Consider the following 21,604-nt stretch of genomic DNA (forward strand, 5'->3'; position numbering starts at 1 on the left):
ACCAGGACACTCACTACCTGGATCGGGGCAGACAAGAAGATTGTGTTGGGCCAGTGGCCCGTGGGAAGGGGAAATGCCTGGCATGACTTCCTGGCCTTCCCCTAGGGCAGGATGTGTCGGTCCTGGGTGTGATAAGAGAAAGAAATCGGCAGCCAGTGGGCTTCTCCTGCAGTACACGGACACCTATGTGGATCACGGTATTAATAATAAATAAAAAAACACCATGACAGTCTGGGCATGGTGGTTCACACCTGTAATCCCAGCACTTTGGGAGGCTGAGGCAAGAGGATTGCCTGAGCCCAGGAGTTTGAAACCAGCCTGGTCAACATAGCGAGACCCTGTCTCTACCAAAAGTTTGTAAACAAAACAAAAATGAAAAATAAAAAAACCACCATGCCAGATCAAGAGAGAGACCACGGGAGAAACGAAGAGCTTTATATTTTGATACTTTTTTTTGTTTTTGTTTTGAGACCAGGTCTCACTCTGTTATCCAGGCTGGAGTGCAATGGCGTGATCTTGGCTCACTGCAACTCCTGCCTCCCAGGCTCAAGCAATCCTCCCACCTCAGCCTCCCAAGTATCTGGGACTACAGTCACGCACCACCATGCCTAGCTAATTTTTCTATCTTTTGTAGAGACAGGGTTTTGCCATGTTGCCCAGGCTGTTCTCAAACTCCTGAGCTCAAGCAATCCGTCCACCTCAGCCTCCCAAAATGCTGGGATTACAGGCATGAGCCACCACGCTCAGCCTATTTTGGTACCTTTAATGGCAATTTTGTCTTGCCTTTTGAGCAAAGGGTCCCACTGTTTTACTTTGCACTGGACCCAGCAAATTACGTAGCCAGTCCTGCCTGGGTGCATCTTTCAGCAAGGCAGGGTAAGAAGCTGAGGCTATTTTACACAGGGGATCCTTAGGGGAAGCGGGATGGTTTGGAATCAAGACATGGGTGACTGAGAGAGCTCAGCCCTCTCAGTTCAGCTCTTTCCCTCTCCCTGTTTCTCCTCTGCTCTCTTCTATCTGGAACCCATCACAGGTGACAACACGCCCCCGGGGACATGAAACTGCAAGCACAAAAGTGGTTATATTTTTATGAGCTGCAAAGGTCTCTGCACATCGGAGGAGTGGTTATTGGCATAATTATTGCACCACCTTTTATGACCCTGATCTCAGCCTTAAAAACTAAGGAAGCTAAGCCCCCTCAAATTTCCATTACTTTTTGTCTACTCCTTCCACACCTTACCCTACCCCTGCCCACCCAATCGATTGCTGGTTGACTTTCTTCCCCTGCTGGTCACTGGCCTGAGATAGGATTCAGTTTTCCACCCTCGCCCAGGGGTCTGTATCCCTGACTGACAATTCAGTTCGATCTGCAGTAACTTCGCCTTCACTCTGAGTTAGGCAGGGCCTGGGCGCTGAGATGTGCAGATGTCAGATGTGATCTTGCCCGGCTCAGCCTGGGGACACAGAGAGATGTGGGAAGTCCTAGTCTCCTCTGCCAGGCAGGGACAGCGCTGCTTCCTTAGAGCTTCCCACAGAGGTGTGGGAGCAGAGCGGGGCAGTATCCCAACCAGGGGTGCCGGGAGCCTGTGTGGAGGGGTGCGCTTTAAAGACATGCTCTCTATCCATCTATGGGAAGCAGTTGGAGCTTGGGAAGCAGTTGGAGTTTTCAGCTTGGGAGTAGCATGAGGACTGATTTTCTCCAAGATCATTTGGAGGCTGAGTTGAGTGAGGATAGGAAAGAGGGAGAACTGAGGCAGGGGACTAGTTTGGAGACCGCTGCACTCATTGAGATCATAAGAGGCAGTGCCGTGAGAAGGGAGAAGAGGAACAGATCTAAGGATGTTAAAGGGACAGGATTCCAGTCACAAAGAGACAACACAGTGTGACTCCAGTCATCAGTGGCCCCCGGAGTAGTCCAATTCACATAGACAGAAAGGAGAATGTGGTTGCCAGGGACTGGGGGAGGAGAGAAAGGGGAGTTAGTGTTTAATAGGGACAGAGTTTTTAGTTTGAGAAAATGAAAAAGTTCTGGAGATGGATAGTAGTGACGGTTGCACAACAACAGGAATGTACTTAATGCCGCAGAACTGTGCAAATAAAAATGATTAAAATGGTAAATTTTATGTGTATTTTACCACAATTTGAAAAGCAACTATAACAACAAAAAGATAGTGGGCCTGTGGGGGTGGGGAGGAGAGGCCAGACATGGTGGCTCACACGTATAATCCCAGCACTTTGGGAGGCTGAAGCGGGAGGATTGCTTGAGGCCAGGGGTTCAAGGCCAGCCTGGGCAACACAGCAAGACCTCATCTCTACAAAAAAATTTTTTTTTAATTAGCTGGGCATGGTGACGCACACCTGTAGTCCCAGCTACTCGAGAGGCTGAGGAGGGAGGATTGCTTGAGCCTGGGAGCTGGAGGCTGCAAAGAGCTATGATTACATCACTACACTCCAGCGTGGGTGACAGACAAAAAAAAAAAAAAAAAACAGTTTAAAAAAAGAGAAAGAGATTTGTCAGGCGCAGGCTGGCCCTGAGCTGGAGAGCGGGCTGGGAAGTCTATGCTGACCCCAAGGGTCTGGCCTGGGTGACTGACAGGCAGAAGAGGAGCTGCAAACCAGGCCAGGGGAGGGTGGTGGTGCCGAAGCCGGACACGCATGCAGGGTTGGGCATGTGGGGCCTGAGGACTCCAGGGGGAGGTACCCAGAAGGGAGCAGGGGCTCAGGAAGGGGCCTGGGCTGGACAGACACCATCTGAGTGTCCTCAGCTTATCACAGGTAGCAGGCCCCACATGGGAGAAGATGAGAACCAGCCAGGGAGAACGTGAGAAGAGGGCAGAGCCCAGAGAAATAGGTGGGCCAAGAATAATGCGTCATCAAGGAGACCTGGGAGGATTCAGAAAGGAAGCAGGGAAACCAGGAGAGTTTCACTGCAAGGAGTGCGAGCTCATTAAGGTCCCTTAGGACAGCGAGTGGGCATGGCCAGGCTCATGGGAGGACAGGGGGCTCGTGGAAACAGGCTGAGCCGTACCATCCAGGCTTGAGGGAGAGGGGCCTGGGCACTGTTGGGTCTTGTGTGCTCCGTCTCTCGTGGGCAGCACAGCTGTCCCTCAGGACTCCACTCCCTTGCCCAGTCTCATCCCCCATCGCCTCAGCTTCCACACATCCGCCATGGGCCCCCCAGCTTCTCTTCACCACAGCTGCCCCAACACCTGCCCCATCTTCTCCTCCTGTCCCAGTTCCATGCTATTATGGGTTGGATTGTGTCCCCAAAAAAGCTGTACCTGTGAATGTGACCTGTGAATGTGATAAGGTCCTTAGGGAAGCCCTAATCCAATGTGACTGCTGTCCTCAGAAAAAGGGGAAATTTGGATCCAGACATGTGCAGAGGGTAGACACTGCGAAGAAAAAAACAGGGAAAGGAGCCTCTGCCGGCCAAGGAACACCTGAGGCCAGCAGAGCAGCTGGGAACAGATTTGCCCTCAGAGCAAGCCAGCCCTGCTGACGCTTGATTTCTGACTTCCACCTCCAGAACTGAGAGCCAACACACTTCTGTTGTTTCTGTCACTCGGTTTGTGGGGGGCATCCCCAGGAAACAAATACAAATGCTAAGAAATGAATGAGCTGAGAACTCTCCTCTTTTTGGTTTTTGGTTTTTTCTTTCTCTTGGGCCACCTTGGGACCTTGTCACTGGCCTTCCAATCAATTGGCTACACTTGAGCCAGGCACCCCTCTGCCCAGTCATCTGAGAGTGGAGAGGTGACCCGTGATATGAAGCATGGCTGCCCTGAGAGGTTCCCCTTAAATGGTGCAGGAGAGTAGCGGGGAGACAGCTCTCTCAGGAGGGACAGGGGACATTGCAGATGCTCTTGCATCCCTGAAGCCGAGGGAAGGGGGATTCCGGAGAGGGAGGTAGATGGCATTGTCTTGGGATACAGAATTTAGTGACGAGGGAACCTGACATAAAATCCCTTTGGCCAAAGTGTCTTCCGGAAGAAAGGGACAAATCCACAAATATGTGGGGCATAAAAGGATGGACTTTCTAAGTCAACCTTGCCTTCCCATCCTCAAGATGTTCACTGTGGCTGAAATAACAAGTCAGTATAACTGGAAAATATTTATTTGAACTTGTGACTCAGCTCTTCCTGAGCTCAAGGAAGTGCAGTCCATAAATCAAGATGATGCCGCGTAAGTGCCTCCTCCGGAGTGTTCCCACATGGGCAGGCAATGCTGGAGAAGCCATTAGCAGAAGTGACTGGACCGGCTGCCTGTGAAAGATTTAAAAGAGCCTTGTGTACTCCAGGAGCTGCTCCTTCTCGGAGCTTTCATTTCTGAGGCTTTCCTGATGGATGGCCTCAGCCTTTGACTCCCTCATTTTTACTGTCCAACCTGCCGAGTGCTACTTCCTGGCACAGCTTGTAAATTCTATTTTTTCATATTTAACGGAGGCTTAAGACTTCTGCCACAGAGAAGCGGGGTGGCCGGATATGCTGTAAGTGTAAAATAGACACCAGATTTGGAAGACTGGAGTTTGCAAAGGTGTTTTAAATATATTTACCTGTCCTTTTATTGTTCTTACCAACTCTTGCTCAGGGTCACCAGAAGCTGCTGCAGGTGGGCCATGCTGGGAGCCCCAGCAGCTTCATCACCCCCTTCCTGCTCATCCCTCCCCTCTCAGACTTTCAGTCCCTCCAGATCTGGTCCAATCTTCCTGTGGTAAAGATGGGAACACAGAGCATCTGAGAAGATAAGGGATTTGCCCAGGATTCCAAGTACCCTAGACCAGGACACAGAGGTGCTCATTCCCCGTTCCTCAGGTGACACCGCTGGGCCAGGCACAGGGTGAGGCACTGGGAACACGAAGACACATAGAACACGGGTCCTCTCCTGAGGGGCCTCAGAGCCTGACAACAGCGTGGCTCGGGGAAAGGAGGTAGAGACTCCAGCAGCGATAGCCTCATAATAATAGCTAATATCTGTGAAGCCAGTTGACTGCACCAGTCAACCCCAGGCTACAGCCTCATCTGCTTGCTATCCCATGATCCTCACAATACTCTACCGGGGCGAGTACGGTTAGCCTCTCACTATGCAGACCAAGAAACCCAGTCCAGGGGTTTTCCACTTTTTATTTGAGCCACAGAATCCTTTCTTCAAGTGAAATTTTATATGGAACCCAAATAAATACATCAGGTAAAATCAGGAGTGAGTCCCCCTCACTTACCCCTAACCCTTTGCGGGGCCCTGGAGGCACTTTCTCAGAGCCTGAGGTCTCCTGTTGGCATAGTTTAAAAACCAGCCAGGTCAGTCAATGCTTTCATTTTTCAGAGGAGGGAAGGAACTTAGCAAGGGTCACCCAGGGAATCACTGTCACAATTAACACTCCAACCACAAGTCCTATGAAGCTCAGGCCTGTGCTCCATCCCTGACTCTCTTCTCTTAGGAAACAGAGGCCTTTTATTAACAGCTATAAAATACAATCTCTTCCAAGCCATATTTTAAGACTGAGCTTGCAGTGGGCTCTCTGAACACACTGTTTTTGCCTCCCTCCCACCCTGTCTCTTCCCTACCTCCAGTTCTCCCATTTCCTCAACCACAGCAGGAGAATCCTGCTTCGTAGCAACCGTCCTTGTGAGCCAAGTCGATGAGTGTGGCTTGAAACTGACAGCTTCATAGTTTACCTTAGAGTTTTTGGTTCTTCTCAGTTTATTTCATGTTGTGCCTTATCGCTCCATAATATTCACAGGACTCTTGACATTAGAAAGGGCTCTTTAAATCCTGTGAAATAGGATTTTAGAAATCAATAGCACCTTGGGGTGTGTACGTGGTGCATTAACTTTCCTGGGTGCAGTAAGAGGAGACTTCTTTAGGAAATTTCATGATTTGCATCCCTCAGGGTGGCATCCCTAGGGGAGGCCTAACGCCCCACCACATATCCCTCCTTTAGCAGTCCTCATAGTTGCCACCTCCTTTCCTTTCTGGCTCTTTTCCCAGCCCCTTTTCCCCAAGCTGGCTTTGATAAAGGATTTCTTTCTCCCCTGCTCCCTCGGCCTGGCTGGTCCATTCTCCAGTGTCTGTCCATGACTCTTTTTCTAAGGCTTTTACTATAAAGCATGTAGAAAATGAGGCAGCTGGAAGAGGTAACAAGTATGAGAAGCTCCCAGGGTTCCCAGCCTGTCTGATGTTCCCCAGAAGTGTGTTCCAGCTGGTCCTGTCCTTGTGTCCCTTCTTGTGTGGTTCTGATGTGACCCAGAGGTGAGGCAAAAAGCGTGTTTTCCAAACTTGGTTTTGTGAGATTCCATTTCCGGGTGCAGTTTCTCAGAGGCATGCTTTTATGATAAAAAAGACTGGGGGAATTCTGCTTGCAACCTATTCCTCTTGGAGACTCCATTGTATACCCACATACCAACATTTTTGAGAAGTCCTGCAGTCCAGAGTCCTAGGGAACTTCATATATAACCCAAAACCCGTTTGAGCACCAAAAGCTTGTGTTTGCAGCCCCTCTAAGAGATGCTAGTTTTAAGGCAGTTCTGGACATCTCTGTGAGTTGGTTCTGGAAGACTCCAAGCCCTTCATTGGAGTCCCTCTTGGCCCCATCACAGAGATCATGGATCCTCTCCCCATCCTGGCTTCACTTAGGAAAAGCCAAATTAGGCTGTTTTCTGGGGGCCTTCAGGAAGGTTTTTTCATCGATACCAGAGCACTGTCAGCTGGTTGTGCTTTCTTTGGAAGTAATAGAAATGGATCAAGTGATGGGGGGCCATTTATGGTCTGAGCATTGCATTCTTGGGGCCTGGTCAAAGGAGAATGTTAGGCCAAGCTGAGCCATTCTGAGAGAAAAGGATGGCACTGGGGTTTCTGTATTTGGGAAGCAAGTCCTTCTTATCAAGCCAGCTGTCATATACTTGGATTTCTCCTGCAAATAGGCCCACACATGCACAGGCTTACACTGATAAAATGTGCTCTCTGCTTTCTGAGACAGAGACTTTTTCTGTTAGCTTAGTGAACTTTGGTTTTCATTTATTTTAGATGACTTTAATTATTTTTAATTAACAACTATTCCCAGCTTTTGGATCGATTGTTTGACTGTCCTTTCCTAGTTTTCATTTTTCTCTACTCTAGAAAATTCCATCATCATTTCACAGATGAGCCATGGGTGGGTTGGTTGGTTGGCTTGCATGGAGGTCTAAATATGTACATTGCTGTAAAGAAGGTCATATCTGTTACATAAGTTTGCCTGGGCTGCTGTAACACAGTTCCACACACAGTGTGGCTTAAATAACAGAAACGTACTGTCACACAGTGTTGGAGGCTAGAAGTCTGAGATCAAGGTGTCGGCAGGGTGGGTTCCTTCTGGGGCTGGCTTCTGGCGGCTTGCTGGCAATCTTTGGCATTCCTTGGCTTGTAGTAGCATCACCCCAATCTCTGCCTTCATCGTCACATGATATTCTCTTAGTGTGCTATATCTGTGTCCAAATTTCCCATTTATAAGGATCCCAGGTAAAATATATTGGATTAGGGGCCCACTCTATCCAGTAAGACCTTGTCTAAACTTAACTATTTACATCTGCAATGACTGTATTTCCAGGTGAGGTCACATTCTAACTCACAATGTGATACTAGGTTACTGGGATACTGGGGTTAGAACTTCAACATATGAACTTTTATTTGTATTGTATTTATTTATTTACTTTTTTGAGACTGGATCTCACTCCGTCACCCAGGCTGGAATGCAGTGGCGGGAACATGGCTCACTGCAGCCTCGACCTCCTGGGCTAAAGCGATCCTCCCACCTCAGCCTTCTGAGTAGCTGGGACTATAGGTGCCGCATGACCACACCCAGCTAATTTTTGTATTTTTTATAGAGGTGGGATCTCACTGTGTTGGCCAGGCTGGTCTCAAACTCCTGGGCTCAAGCAATCCTCTCACCTCAGCCTCCCAAAGTGCTAAGATTACAGGCATGAGCCACTGCACCCAGCCTTATATATGAGTTTTTAGGAGACACAATATAACTCATCACACTGATTCTATGCACAGTACTACATTTAGCCAAGCTGGAGGACAATAGAGCTCGAGGTCCTGCTGTCCCTCCTAGCTCAGTGGAGGCAGTGTGGTGGAGTAGAGAGCATCATCGGACTGACATCAGGGGTCCTGAGTCAAGCCCTAGGCCATCCCTTAGTTTTTTCACTAATAAAAATGTTTTAATTAAAAGACCTATTGGTATCCAAGAAGATCTTCAAGGTATAAAAAAGGGGGAAAAAAAAGGGTGTGTGGAGAGACTCAGATAAGTTAACAGGTCTGAAAATGTCATGGTTATGGGAAGTAGCAGAGACAGGGTCCAAACATACAGGGTCCAAACGCGTTGGGTGTCATCTGTGAAATGGGAAATGAACAGTAGGCTTCTCCAGCAAGAGAGAGCAGTCTGGGAAGCAGCAGAGGTGAACCCTGGTCCCCAGGGTCCTGCTGGCAAACCAGTTCTTCCCTCTGAACTGGCTCCCTCTGGGGGGAAATGGGGGCTCTGGACTAGGCAGTCCCCTGGCCACGCCATTGGGTGACTCCGCAGAGAAGGTCTGCAGCCAGCAGACCTGAGTTTAAATGTGGATCTGCTGCTTCCTAGTAGTGTCGTTTGGGTAAGTCACTTAATCTCTCTAAGTCCTTCTCTATAAAGTGGGGATAATAGTAAATACCTACCTCACAGGTTAAATGAGAAAGTCCTTGTGAAGTACTTAACACACAGCTTGATATGCAGTAGTAAAAGTTAGCTATTTCTATGAACTACTTTTTGTAAGGATTGAATGAGATGGTGTAGGTGAGGGGCCTGTATGCAGTAGGTGCTCAATTAACCACCGATACTCCCCTGCCCCTTTTAAACTCAGTTTTGGCAGTTTCCAGCATTCATGATTCCCTCTGGGGTGTAGGGTGAAGGGTGGAGAGTTATACAGAAAAGTATTTGAACTCCTTAAAGAATAACATTGTTTTCAGGCACTCATAAGCCATTTATAATTGCCCATTTACTTGTAATTAATGTCCATGCCAATTATAACCAATTACAATTCATTAACTTACATGCTCTCAGGACTTTACCTTGCACAGTTTTATTAGAGAATTAGCCAAACTTAGTGTAGTATTCCACCATAGTAATGATTATCCTGGCAATTCATAAAATGTACCCAGGCCGCTGTGTGAATGATGAGCCTCCATTTGCTCTGAGAGAGCAAATCTGAGACGGGTCTTTCTAAGATTCTTGTCTTTCTGGTAGGTATTAATCAGCACAGAAACTCAGGAGACACAGACAAATTCTTCCACGATGTCGTACAGACGAGAACTAGAGAAATACCGTGACCTGGATGAAGATGAAATCCTTGGAGCCCTAACAGAGGAAGAGCTCAGGACCCTGGAAAATGAGCTGGATGAGCTGGACCCTGATGTGAGTAGGTGCTAAAGGGAAGCACATTGTCACTAGCGAGGGGACCTGTGGAGGAACAGGTGGATGCTTCCTAAAGCCACCACTTCCTTTTTCCATCCATGGCAATGACATTAGAATAACTTTGCCTTTGCAGATTTTTCTTTTAATGTGTTGTATTAGGGTTCTCCAGAGAAAGAGAGAACCAATAGGGTGTGTGTGTGTGTGTATGTGTGTGTAGAGACAGAGAGAGAAGGGGAGAGAGAGATTTGTTATACGGCGTTAGCTCGCAAGGCTATAGAGACCGGCAAGATCTGCAGTTGCTAAGGTGGAGACCCAAGGGAGCCAATGGTATAGTTCCAATACAAATACAAATAACCAGCAGCATCAAAGACCCAGGAGGAGTTGGTCTTTGAATCCAAAGGCAGAAAAAAGCCAATGTCCCAGCTTAAGGCAGTCAGGCAGGAGGAAATTCCCGCCTACCTGGAGGAGGGTCAGCTTTTTTTCCCTATTCGGGTCTTCAACTGATTGGATACACCCCCGCCGCCATATCAGGGAGAACAATCTGTGTTACTCAGTCTACTGATTCAAATATTAATCTCATCCAGAAACACCCTCACAGACACACCCAGAAAAATGTTTGACCAAATGTCTGAGCATCCCATGGCCAAGTTAAGTTGACACCCAAAATTAACCATCACAGTCTATCCCTTGTCAACTTGGCACACATATACATCTCTTTAAACCATACTTAATTTCCAAATAAAGACAGTACGGATGTCATAATTCTGCCTAACGTGATACAACTATCCTGGGTACAATTGAAAACACACTATCACCTTCCCCAGAAGAGGAGGTAAAGTCCATGAGTGATGTTTATTCTTCTCCTTGCTGTCCTGTAACTTAAATATTATAATGTAAAATTAATGATACTTAAATCCTATTATACAAAGGCAATACAATCAATAACAGTAAAGTCAGTATCAAACAATCTTGTGTTACATGATAAGGGAATAAGAGGGAAAAAGCAAAGATATTTGCTACACACACACACACACACACACACACACACAATACAAGTGTTCATAAAATAAGGAGGAAGTACTCATGACAATTACAGTCTTCATTTCTGTAACTACTCAGGTAGTTGTAGCTGGTATTTATAACTACCCTGTTTCATTACCCATTCTTTGCCTTTAGCAAGCACCTCAGCTGGTTGTGTTTCTTTCCCCGATGGGGTGACCTAAGCTTTCATTTCTGAAAGGCCTAGGCCATTAGTAGTCCTGCCTGGATTAGTTTGTTGTAGTTTTCCATTGACCCTAATCACAGGGCATGGTAATACTAAAAAACGCCCTAAGGGCTCTCCTGTATCCAGACATATACTTTCTTACCCACCTTGTGCAATAGCTATCCAATTTCTCCTTGGTAGTCAGCATCTGTCACCCCAGCCAGCCCAGTAACTCCCTTCTTTGCTCATTGATTCAGAGTCATGAGGAGCCCAAAGTGGCCTGGTGGCAGTTTTAACTTCCAGTTTGATGGAATTGTTGTGTCTCCTAGTGGAACTTTCCTCCTTTGAAACTAAGACTTCTAGGCCAGCAGACCACAGGGTCATGGGAACAATGAACAAAAGTTTTGCTAGTGGGTCACTAGGAGTAATGGTGAGTGGTGCCACTCCTATTTCTAACTTTGATTCTCTGACCCATGAATCCTAGCTATGGGAGAAATGGCATCTGCAATTGCCCACTGATTCAGAGCATATACAGCCTTCTGGAGAATGTTGCGCCAGCCTGTACGGTGTGGCCACCTAGCTGGCACTGTAACTGAGTCTTCAAAAGGCCGTTACCCCATTCTATCAAGCCAGCAGCTTCAGGATGGTGGAGAATATGTGTCATGGAATGAATGAGCTGAGAAATAAAGGAGCAGAAGAATCCTTCTCATCTAATGTTTGATGTTTTATCATCATATTTCATAGTTGGCACATTTAGAAGTGTGTTTAGTGCTCAGAATTCATCCCTGCAGTCAGGATACACAGTGTCAAGAGTCAAAAGTCTCTTTGGTTGTGTATGTGGTTTAGCAAGTCACACTAGAACTGTGAGCATGGGCATAGAGGGGTTCGTAGGTGGCCTCCTAGACAGGGGTCTTCATCCTACAGCTATATCCCAGGCACCCAGGTCAATGACCAGCACAGAGAAGGTAGATAATCAAAGTTACTGAACTGACTAAATGTTCCATGTTATATATTTTTAATTAAAAACGGAATGTATCACACCCTTTTTTTAAACCAGCCATTGCTCAACTCTGGTTTAATAGTGATCCATAAAGAAAACAACACTTCAATCTCACTCACCCAGAGATGGTCACTGCTAACATCCTGGGAGCACAGTTCAGATGGAAAAATGCAGGACTAGAAGTTAGGTGTTTCGCTTCTAATCCCAGCCCTGTCTCTTCCACTCCATGTGACCTTGGACCAAGCTGCCATCCTTCCTAGACCTCCATGTCCCCAGCCATGGAATAACAGAGTTGGTTGGTCATTTTCAGGGTTAAGCTAACCTGACTTATAATCTGGTCTTATACCCAGGTGTGATTAAGCGGCTTCATTCCAGATAACTCAGAATCCTTGCCTAGGGCTCTTGGGTCCCAGGCCCCATAGAATTACACATACCTCCAGCAGTGTGTCCTCCTCTTCCTGATATTCACGACCTTCCTCTGCCTGCCACGAGAAGATGGTTTCCTGATGAGGCTGCTCAAGTTGATCAGAAGTCGGCATTGGTGGAAAGAGCCTTGCATTTCTCTTTCTTCCCCCGCATCATCTCTCCCCATTAGTCTGTGTTTCAGTAAAAACAACCCATGTAGGCAAGAAAAAAATCAAGCTGTAAAATTATTCTGTTCTAATTCTATCCTAGATCACTGTCATACAGAATTCCAAGAACAAACAACTTTATAAAGGGAGAACAAAAGAGGCATGTAGCCACTTCCAGTTAACTCAATAAATGTGACTCGGTTACCTGCCGAGCACTGTGCTGGGCACCAACAGGGCAGCCTGGCTGGGACTCTGCCTTTCAGGAGCACAGGCTGGTGGGGACACAGGCATAATACACTGGGCTCGACACGGAGCAGACAGGAAGCTGTGCCAGGAGATTAACTCTTACTGGTGCAAGGCATCACAGAGCAGGTGATACTGGAACTGAGCCCTGGATTTTTTTAATTCCATGCCGAGTGAGGGCCTTGAGAAAGGCCGCAAGGAGAGTGTTGCGTAGGGAAGGAATTGGGGATGGGAATCTTAGTGTGGTTTCTGTGGAGGGTCAGATGCGACTAGAAAGAGGGGTTGGGATAGATAATGCGGGGGAAGAGGGAGCGGCAAGGCCGACTGAAGGGTTTAGACTTTGCTCAGTGGGTTCAGGGAGCCCTTGAGGGTCAGAGACTCAGAGGGGTCATTGGTTCTGGGAGCTGATGCTGGGGACACATGGACTGGAGGGGTGTCAGGGAGATGGGTGAGAGGTGGGAGGCGCTCCCGCGGGGGAATCTTTGCCATTCCCAGGGAGAAGTGCACCTGAGGGCCCTCCAGGCCTTTTGGGCTGTTTGAGTTGCCCTGAGCTGCTGCATGGGGATGAGGTTAGGTCAGGCTGTGACTGCAAATAAGGCAGGTGATGACAAGGGTCAGAGCCAAGCGACAGACCTGGGAGTGGAGGGGGACAGATGGAGGAGGCCTCTCAGAACCCAGAGTACATCCACCAGCAACTGCATTCCGTTTCTCCCCCAAACTGGCAAAGAGCTCCCGCAGGTCTGCCACCCTACATATCAGAGCACCCAGCCTCAGCGGCAAATACCCAGGGCCCTGCAGCTCTCACACAGCCAGCTCTCCCGCCCAGGTGATTAGCAGGGAAGGGACACTCCACTTGTGCTACTGGAGGGACAGGGCACCTGGGGCTCAGCTTGCTGAGGGTCGCAGGACCTGGGCAGGCGCGGAGACTCGGATTTCAAACAGGCTCCAGAATGTGTGCACCTCCCGCTCTGGCAGGAGAAAAGTAATTGAGCACAGGGGTGTGGGAGCAGCCATGGGACATCTGAGACCTGAGATTCTCACACCACCGTGGTTTCCCAGCTGGCATTTTCAAAGACCCCTTTCTCTCTCAGTTCAAAGAAAAGAGAAGAGAAACCAGAGAGAGGATAGGAGATAATGGAGGCCAGTGAGTTTCTGTCCCAGCCACACAATCGACCCCTTCATTAAGATCAGCTCTATTACCTGATTTGCAAGACAGTATATGAGCTTCGAAAAGGCCTAGAGGGCCTCCCTTCTTCTGGAGAGCACAAACATTCCAGTTCTAGTTTCACCCACCCTTGGCCCACGCTCTGAAATCACAGCACAGGGAGAGGCCAAAGATACGCAGACAATGAGAGACTCCTAGCCGGCCAGCAGGTGTCCGCCCCTCCCACAACTTCAGAGCAGGAGCAGAGCCCAGAGAGGGGAAAGAACTTGCTCTAGGTCACACATCCAAGCAGAACCAGATCAGAACCCTGGTCCCTTGGCACCTAGGCCACTGCCCTCTCTGTTATAGTCCATATTCCTCCTGTTTTTATTTTTGTTTAATGAGTGCTTAGATGGCACTCACTATTGCAGGTGCTGTTCTAAGGAATTTGAAATATTAACTTATTTGACCGTCATCATGATCCTAGGAGGCAGGCCCTGACATCATCCCCATTTTACAGATGAGGAACCTGAGAGGTGAAGTAACTTGTCCAAAGTCCCACAACTAGGCGATGGCAGGGCCACTATGTGTGGGTCTGGAGTCCATGACTTAGCCATTCCACTCCAAGGCCTCATGGGAGTGTTCAGGGAGAGAGTTTAGGCTGCAGATGTGCTCTGGTTTTGTGGTTGGGGGTTGCTGTAGGAAAATAATCCCTCTTTTTTCTGGGAAAGAGCCTGAGGTGCAGAAGTCCAGGTTCCAGTCCTGGCTCTGCTCTGGACTTGGGTACGTGATTTTCCTTCTTTGGATCTCAATTTTCCTGTCTGTAAAATGGATGCAGTCGGCCTAGATGGCCTTGGAAGCCCCCTCTAGCTCTAACCACATATGATTTCTTTGAACCATTCCTGGCTGTCTTAGTACCTGAATTCAACAAACACTTCAAGGGGTAACGTTTCTGGTTATGCAATTGTTAAGCCCCGGTGTCATGTGACAGAATGGAGTACGAGGACTTGGAAAGCAGCTCTGTTTGCAGCAGAGGATTCCAAACTTGTGCACATTAAAAAAAAAAAAAAAGTCCCCAAAACTTTCTATCTCTCACTCTGGAAAAACTCGAGCTTATCATGAGATTGTTGCACTTGGACTCCCTCGGGAAAGGAATGCTTCATGTGCTAAAAGTATCCGCTGTTGACTGATTCCCTAGAGGATCTGCCCTTTCTCATCCCTCTGGAGTTAAGTGGATGCTGCTCTGAAGCAGAGCCAGCTCCTCAGTTCAGATTGCCTTTGTACCAGGCAGTGGGGGCAACACAGAGAGAGGTTCTGAGAATGACAAGTCATCGTGACTTCTGCAGGGAGCAGTGTACAGTTTTTATATGAGTAATAGACACTCAATACTTCCTGGGTGTGCCATGAGCAAAGGCTTACGTGGATTATCTCATTTAGTCCTCTGGGAGGGTTCAGTCATTAGCCCCATTTTAAAGATGGAGAAGCTGAGGCTTAGAGATATAAAGTAACCTGCCCAGGATGCAATCTGAGCGGTGCTGGGATTTCAGCCTAGACAGTCTTGGCCCAGTTACCTGTGCTGTTAGCCACCATCCCCTGGGAGCACCTCTGAGACTAGCCCAGAAAGAAACTCAGAGAGCAGATTGGGGAATTATGCGCAAATTGTTATTTCCAACTTGATTTCTTTTGAAGTTGTTATGTTATTTTCACAATAAATACTAATCTTTAAAGAAACGAAGAATCCACCAACACAAGGAATTTAACTGTAAATATTGATTGTTAGTGAGGCTTTGGGGAAAGGCAGAACATTTTTTAAACTGTCTCAGTAAGAGGCTCAAAATATTCACAGGAGAGAAAATGGTAGAGATAATTCAACCTTATAAAGAAATTGGGTCCTAAGAGTTGATTTTAAAGTCAGCTGTCAGGAATCTGTGACACAATATAACCATAGAAACAATAATGGAAAACAACAGACCCTCTGCAAAGCCTGAATAATAATAATGATTATTTTCTACTGAGGTGTTTTATTTATTTATTTATTTATTTATTTTTTGAGATGGAGTCTCGCTCTGTCGCCCAGGCTGGAGTGCAGTGGCATGATGTCCGCTCACTGCAAGCTCTGCCTCCCGGATCCACGCCATTCTCCTGCCTCAGCCTCCCGTGTAGCTGGGACTACAGGCGCCCGCCACCACACCCGGCTAATTTTTTTTTGTATTTTTAGTAGAGATGGGGTTTCACCGTGTTAGCCAGGATGGTCTCGATCTCCTGACCTCGTGATCCACCCGCCTCAGCCTCCCAAAGTGCTGGGATTACAGGCATGAGCCACCACGCCCGGCTTTTTTTTTTTTTTTTTTTTGAGACAGAGTTTCACTCTTGTTGCCCAGATTGGAGTGCAATGGCATGATCTCGGCTCATTGCGACTTCCGCCTCCTGGGTTCAAGTGATTCTCCTGCCTCAGCCTCCCAAGTAGCTGGAATTACAGGCGCACATCACCATACCCGGCTAATTTTTGTATTTTTTAGTAGAGATGGGGTTTCACCATGTTGGCCAGGCTGGTCTCAAACTCCTGACCTCAGGTGATCCACCCGCCTCAGCCTCCCAAAGTGCTGGGATTACAGATGTGATCCACTGCACCTGGCCTCTGCTAAGGTGTTCTTACATGCCAGGTGCTATGCTAAGCATTTTATGGGCATCATTTCATAAAATATTTACAAGGATCTTACAAGATTGATCCTCATAGGATGAGGTTTAATGTCATTCTGTAGATAAAGAAATAGGTTCCCAGAATCACACAGCTATTAAGTGATAGAATTCAGACAGACCCTGCCTTCCTTAGTCCATAATGTGTCAAGAGTTCTGAGAACAGGCTGGGTGGGGTGGCTCATGCCTATAATCTCAGCACTTTTTGGGGCCAAGGCAGGCGGATCACCTGAGGTCAGGAGTTCAAAACCAGCCCGGCCAACATAGAGAAACCCTGTCTCTACTTAAAATACAAAAATTAGCTAGGCGTGGTGGTGTGCACCTGTAATCCCAGCTACTTGGGAGGCTGAGACAGGAGAATTGTTTGGACCTGGGAGGCAGAGGTTGCGGTGAGCCAAGATCACGCCACTGCACTCCAGCCTGGGTGACAGAGCAAGACTCCATCTCAAAAAAAGAGTTCTGAGAACAAAGGGCCATGAATTGCTGGACGAAATATGGAAAACAGAATTGGAGAATCCCAGAGCTCCAAGGACACTTAGAAATCATCTAACAGTACCCCACCCCAGGCATCTATATACACGGTACTGGTAGAGAAAGCCTGATTTTGGAGTCTGTCCTGGACACACTCTGTGTTTTATGTATTTCATCAAATCCTCATACCCATCCTGTGAGGTGTCATTATTACCATTTCACTGATGAGACATCCAAGCATCAACAAAACCCTGAAGTGGAAAGAGGGGAAAGGACTCATTCAAGGTCACACAGCAAGTCAGCGGCAGAGCCAAGGCGCCCACCTGGTACTTCCTGTCACTCCACATGGCTTCCCATCAGACGATCATAAAATCCTCCCTACTCGTGCCCCAAATCATATCCTTTAAGGCAAAGACACTCTTGGCCATCCAGGAAGCAGCCAAGTTTGGTCCACAGGGCCGTGATTCTCCTTTGTAACACAAACCGGCAGAATCGCAAGCCCAGGACAGAAGTAAACAGTTGAAATGGAAAAAAATAAATCTCTCCTCTAAAAATAGGCACACATCCTTAGAAACACTGCCGGCTGTGCATAGAGCCGAGGACGGGCCTGGTGGGGTGAGGGCAAGTCAGGCCAGGCGTCTGTGTGTCCCCACCCTACCCTCTGCCCTCTGGACCCATGACCACCTCTCCCAACCCCTCCTCTGGCTGGGGAACCTCCTCAACCTGGAACCCCTCATTTCCTCACATTTTTCAAGGCTTGACCTTTCCTCCCCTCCCTCAGGAAGACTTTTAGACTCTTTCACCTTCACACCCCTAGCACAGCACCTGCTCCACCCTGGTGACACTGAACTGTTTCCTTTTTGATTTTGACATGTTGAATAGGAAACATTTTAAACACATAGGAGAGTACAGTATATACCTATTTTTCATCATCTGAATTTAGCAAATGTTAAAATTTTGCCTTATTTGGTTCTGATCATTCTTAAAAAAAAAAAAGAAATCACTACAGATAAAATTTAAACCCTGCCTTTCTGTCTCCCTTTGTATTCATCATCTCTGCCACTCTACTGAGCGCTTTCTATTGGGAGGCAGCAAACCAAGTATCCATAACGTCATGTAAGTGACCTCCATGAAGGAAGGAAGATGGGTCAGTTTTCTTGAGCCATGTGGTCATCTTGGCTTATCTATTACTTTCTCACTTTTTAAAGGTATGTGTATGTAAGAAAATTTTCACTTACCATTTACATTTTCAGAACTAAAAGCAACAGCAAAACCAGTGCTATGTGGTAACTGACCTTGGCCTCTGTGTCAGAGACAACAGGGAGTGGTGGGGACTGAGGCGAATGGGAGTTTGTCTAAAGGGCCCACCATTTTCAGCTCCACTGATTGTTGCCAGTATGAGAGTGCAGACCTGGTATTGCCACGTCACCTAATGTTTCCAGAGATGTTGGAAATCTGGATTTTTAAAAAATGTGTAAACTCCTTATTTTAAAATGCTGACAGCTCATTTAAATGCACAGACCAAACAAACCCAACCGAGTGTTAGCATTTAATTGGCCTGTAGGCCTCTCAGTTTGCAGCTCTGGTTCTACCTCCTATGGCAGGTGTTTGTTTTAGCATAAAAAATAGACACATACACAAACATATACATGTATGATTAGATGAAAAGCACCTAGCCCGGTGCCTGGCGCATGGTGGTCCTTAATAAATGTGAACCTGAGTATATGATTTGTCCACTAGATTCTAAGTTTTTTGAGACTGGGAACCATATTGTATGGCCACAGATACAGTGCAGCCCGGTATAGTTGTGCAAGTTGGACACTGTACTCCAGGAGACACTGTTCACATAGACTAGAGAGTGAATAATGTCCTTGGCTTAGTGCAGTGCACAACCTGCACAACCAGATGTGACTGCCCTGACAGACCACCTCCATAATGCAGTGTCTGTTCAGTTGAATGAAAGTGAATGATCATACCCAGTGATGGTAAAACTGACTAGCAAGAAGCTGCTTCCATATGGAGTTCAAACCTTTATTCTGAGGTTTCAAGATAAAAGGGCTCTGGACCCTCATTTTACAGATGGGGGATCCAAAACCAGAGAACACCAGTGCCCTGTCTGTGGCCTCACAGCCCTGGGCTGAGAACCCAGGTTATCAGGTAGGGTGCAGCTTCGCTACAAGTAACAGAGACTCAGAATAATGTGATTTGTGCAGTGTTTTATCCATCCCTCAAGTAAAAGTCCACAGGTAGGCAATCTAGGGCTGGGATGGAGCTCAGCTCCCCAGACTTCTCAGAGTCCTAGACTTTGTCCAGCTCATCTTTCTGCCATTCCTAAGGTATAGCCCTATAGCCATAATAGCCACATTCCAGGCATCCAAATAGAGAAAAAGGGGTGGGGAGGGGGGAGGGATAAAAGAAAGGAGAAAAGCCATGATTCAAGTCCCTTTTAAGGAAAGTTAGCAGAAATTGCCACTGGACACTTCTCATATCATTGCCTGGAACTTAATTATATGACTCAACCTAGCTGCAAGGGAGCCTGCGAAGTGTAGCCTTTAATCTGAGCAGCCAAGAGCTCAACTAAAAAATGGAGGCTTTCTTTTATTGCTAAAGAAGGGGAAGCTTGAATCAGGGACGATTTGGAGTCTTATCACTGTGGGTTCACTAGTGTGATGGCCTGATGTTCTGCTCTGCTGAAAGCCCTGAGATGGATTGAGAGGAGTTGGCAGGACTTTAGCCAAATCCAGGCCCTCAAAGTAAACATTATAAAGGTCTCACTCTCTAGCTTGGCATTTCCTAAAACCCACAACAGTGAACCTTGGTCTCATCCTAGACACTCCCCAACTCTGACATCTTTCATAATATGTCCCTCTCCCCAAAACCCACTTGGGGACAGCAGCTAGGTGGAAAAGCCAATGCCTTGGGACAGCAGGTGCGACGTGGGCCTGAAGGGAGTCCAAGTCATACCATCCTGTTCCCAGCTGGAGCATCAGTGTTGTGTGACTGGACAACTCAGACCACATTCTCTTAGCACTCATGGCTTGGTGCTGGGGATTCAGAGAAAACTAAGATATATCCCAGCTGGCCCTTGAAGGGCACCCAGTATCCTTGGGGAGAGAGATACAGCATAGATATGCTCCACAGAGTAAGATGAGCATTATACAAGAACTGGCAAGATGCCTAGGGGAGTTTGGAGCAAGATTCACTAGGTCAGTTTGGAGAATCCTGCAAAGGCTGAACAGGGTGCCCAAGGGAAGGGCTTTGAAAGATGAATGCAGGGGAGCTGGAGTGACGGAATTCCAGGTGGAAGGCACAGCCTTGAGCAAAGGTATGGCAGTGGGAGAGTGCAGGGCGTGGCTGTGGAATATGGAGCAGCCTGGAGTGGCTAGAACATGGGCTACTTGATGAAGGGAAGAGGCTCAGGAGGCTGGAGAGGTGGGAGTAGGTTGGAGTCAAATCATGAAAAGCTCTTCATGCCTGGCTGATGAGTTGGTCAAGAATCCATAGGTCAGGGAAGTTGGTGAGCATCTCTGAGTATGCTGGGGAGTGATGTGTTCAGGTGTACATGTTGGTGGAGTCTAAGGAGCAGAGGTAGAGAGGCCTGAAGCAGGAAACCAGCCAGGAGGCTGCTCTGGTGGTCCCGGCAAGAGTCACAAGGGCTGGAATGAGGGTGATGCCCATGGAAGGAGACATTTTGGAGCACTGCAGCCTCAGACCCTAATGCCTCCCATAGCAGGCCACGCCGCCCTCATCTGCTGGGCCTCTGCTGCACTGTGCTTTCTCTCTCCCCGTGATGCCCCTCCACTCCGTCTCTTCACCTGGTTGGCTCCTCCCTGGTCCCTCAGACTCAGTTCAGGACCACCTCCTCCAGGAAGCCCAGGGCTGAGTAAGGTGACCACACCACTGAGATGTGTATCTTCCCTGTGGCTGTGAGCCCCTCTGGGCTGGGATCGTACCGTCATTGTCTCAGGATACCCAGTCCCCAGCACGACAGGAACATGGAACATTTTCCCTGCGCATGAGGCAGGAAAGGAGGATTTGAAGAAAGCCAGGGAGGGAAGGTTTGTCCCCACCTTGAATACCAGAGAGAGACTGTGCTGCTATGACAAATAGGTACCACCACAAGCAATTATTGGGTTTGGGCTACAGGAGTGCCTTTGGACGTCGGCATTAATGCCCTATAAAGTTGACTGGGGAAATGGCAGCTATTGGGTTTCACCAGCCCTGCATCAAGGTCAGGGCAGCTGAGCCAAAGGCCTAGCTCTTTGTGGAGAGAAAGCAAAGAGAGGGAGGAAGAGTCCCAGAGTGTGTGTGTTAGGGCAGAGGCTGTGTCTGGAAGAGGTGGGGCTCTTAGAGGTTTGGATCCTGCTGGTCCCTTTGTAACGTCAAGACGCTGTGACTGGGGCAAGAGTTGGCTCACCCCGCTGCCCCTACCACACTCTCAGGCTAAAGTATGTGAGAAGAGCGCTTCACTGCATCATTTCCTGTGGGATCTGGAAGCTGCTGGACAGTAATGCGAGGCAGAACTCTGTATATTGGGACGGGACCACAAGTGCCTAAGTTTTTCATAAGGAGAAACAGACCTGGCAGATAACTGGAAAATAAAATCCTCAAGGCCAGTTAAAAACTTTTGTTTTCCAGTCAAATCCCTTGTAAAAGGCAACTAGGGGAGTTGCTGGCCTGTGAAAGGTTTGGCCTGGCCTGGCCTGATGTGGAGGCGGGTGGGTGTCTAGGGCACGCTTAGGTTAAATTGTTTGAAATGGGAGGAGGGAAGAGGAGTCAGCTGGAAGTTCGAAAAGTGAGGCCACTTTGGTTTCACTCCTACCCCGGGACAATTACTCAATGCCCCTGGGCC

The 21,604-nt window shown here is 47.8% G+C and overlaps 1 protein-coding gene across 1 annotated transcript in view; it reads left to right on the top strand.

The window, feature by feature from the left end:
• TMOD1 (tropomodulin 1) overlaps positions 1-21,604 on the top strand; it is a 93,976-nt gene that overhangs the window by 13,206 nt on the left and 59,166 nt on the right. Inside the window, exon 2 of the mRNA XM_054502180.2 lies at positions 9,254-9,421. Coding sequence (XP_054358155.1) covers positions 9,302-9,421 — 120 coding nt within the window. The 5' untranslated portion in view covers positions 9,254-9,301. The remainder of the gene's footprint in view (positions 1-9,253; positions 9,422-21,604) is intronic.

The sequence above is a fragment of the Pongo pygmaeus genome, chromosome 13 (genome assembly GCF_028885625.2).
Source record: "Pongo pygmaeus isolate AG05252 chromosome 13, NHGRI_mPonPyg2-v2.0_pri, whole genome shotgun sequence".
Lineage (NCBI taxonomy): Eukaryota > Metazoa > Chordata > Mammalia > Primates > Hominidae > Pongo > Pongo pygmaeus.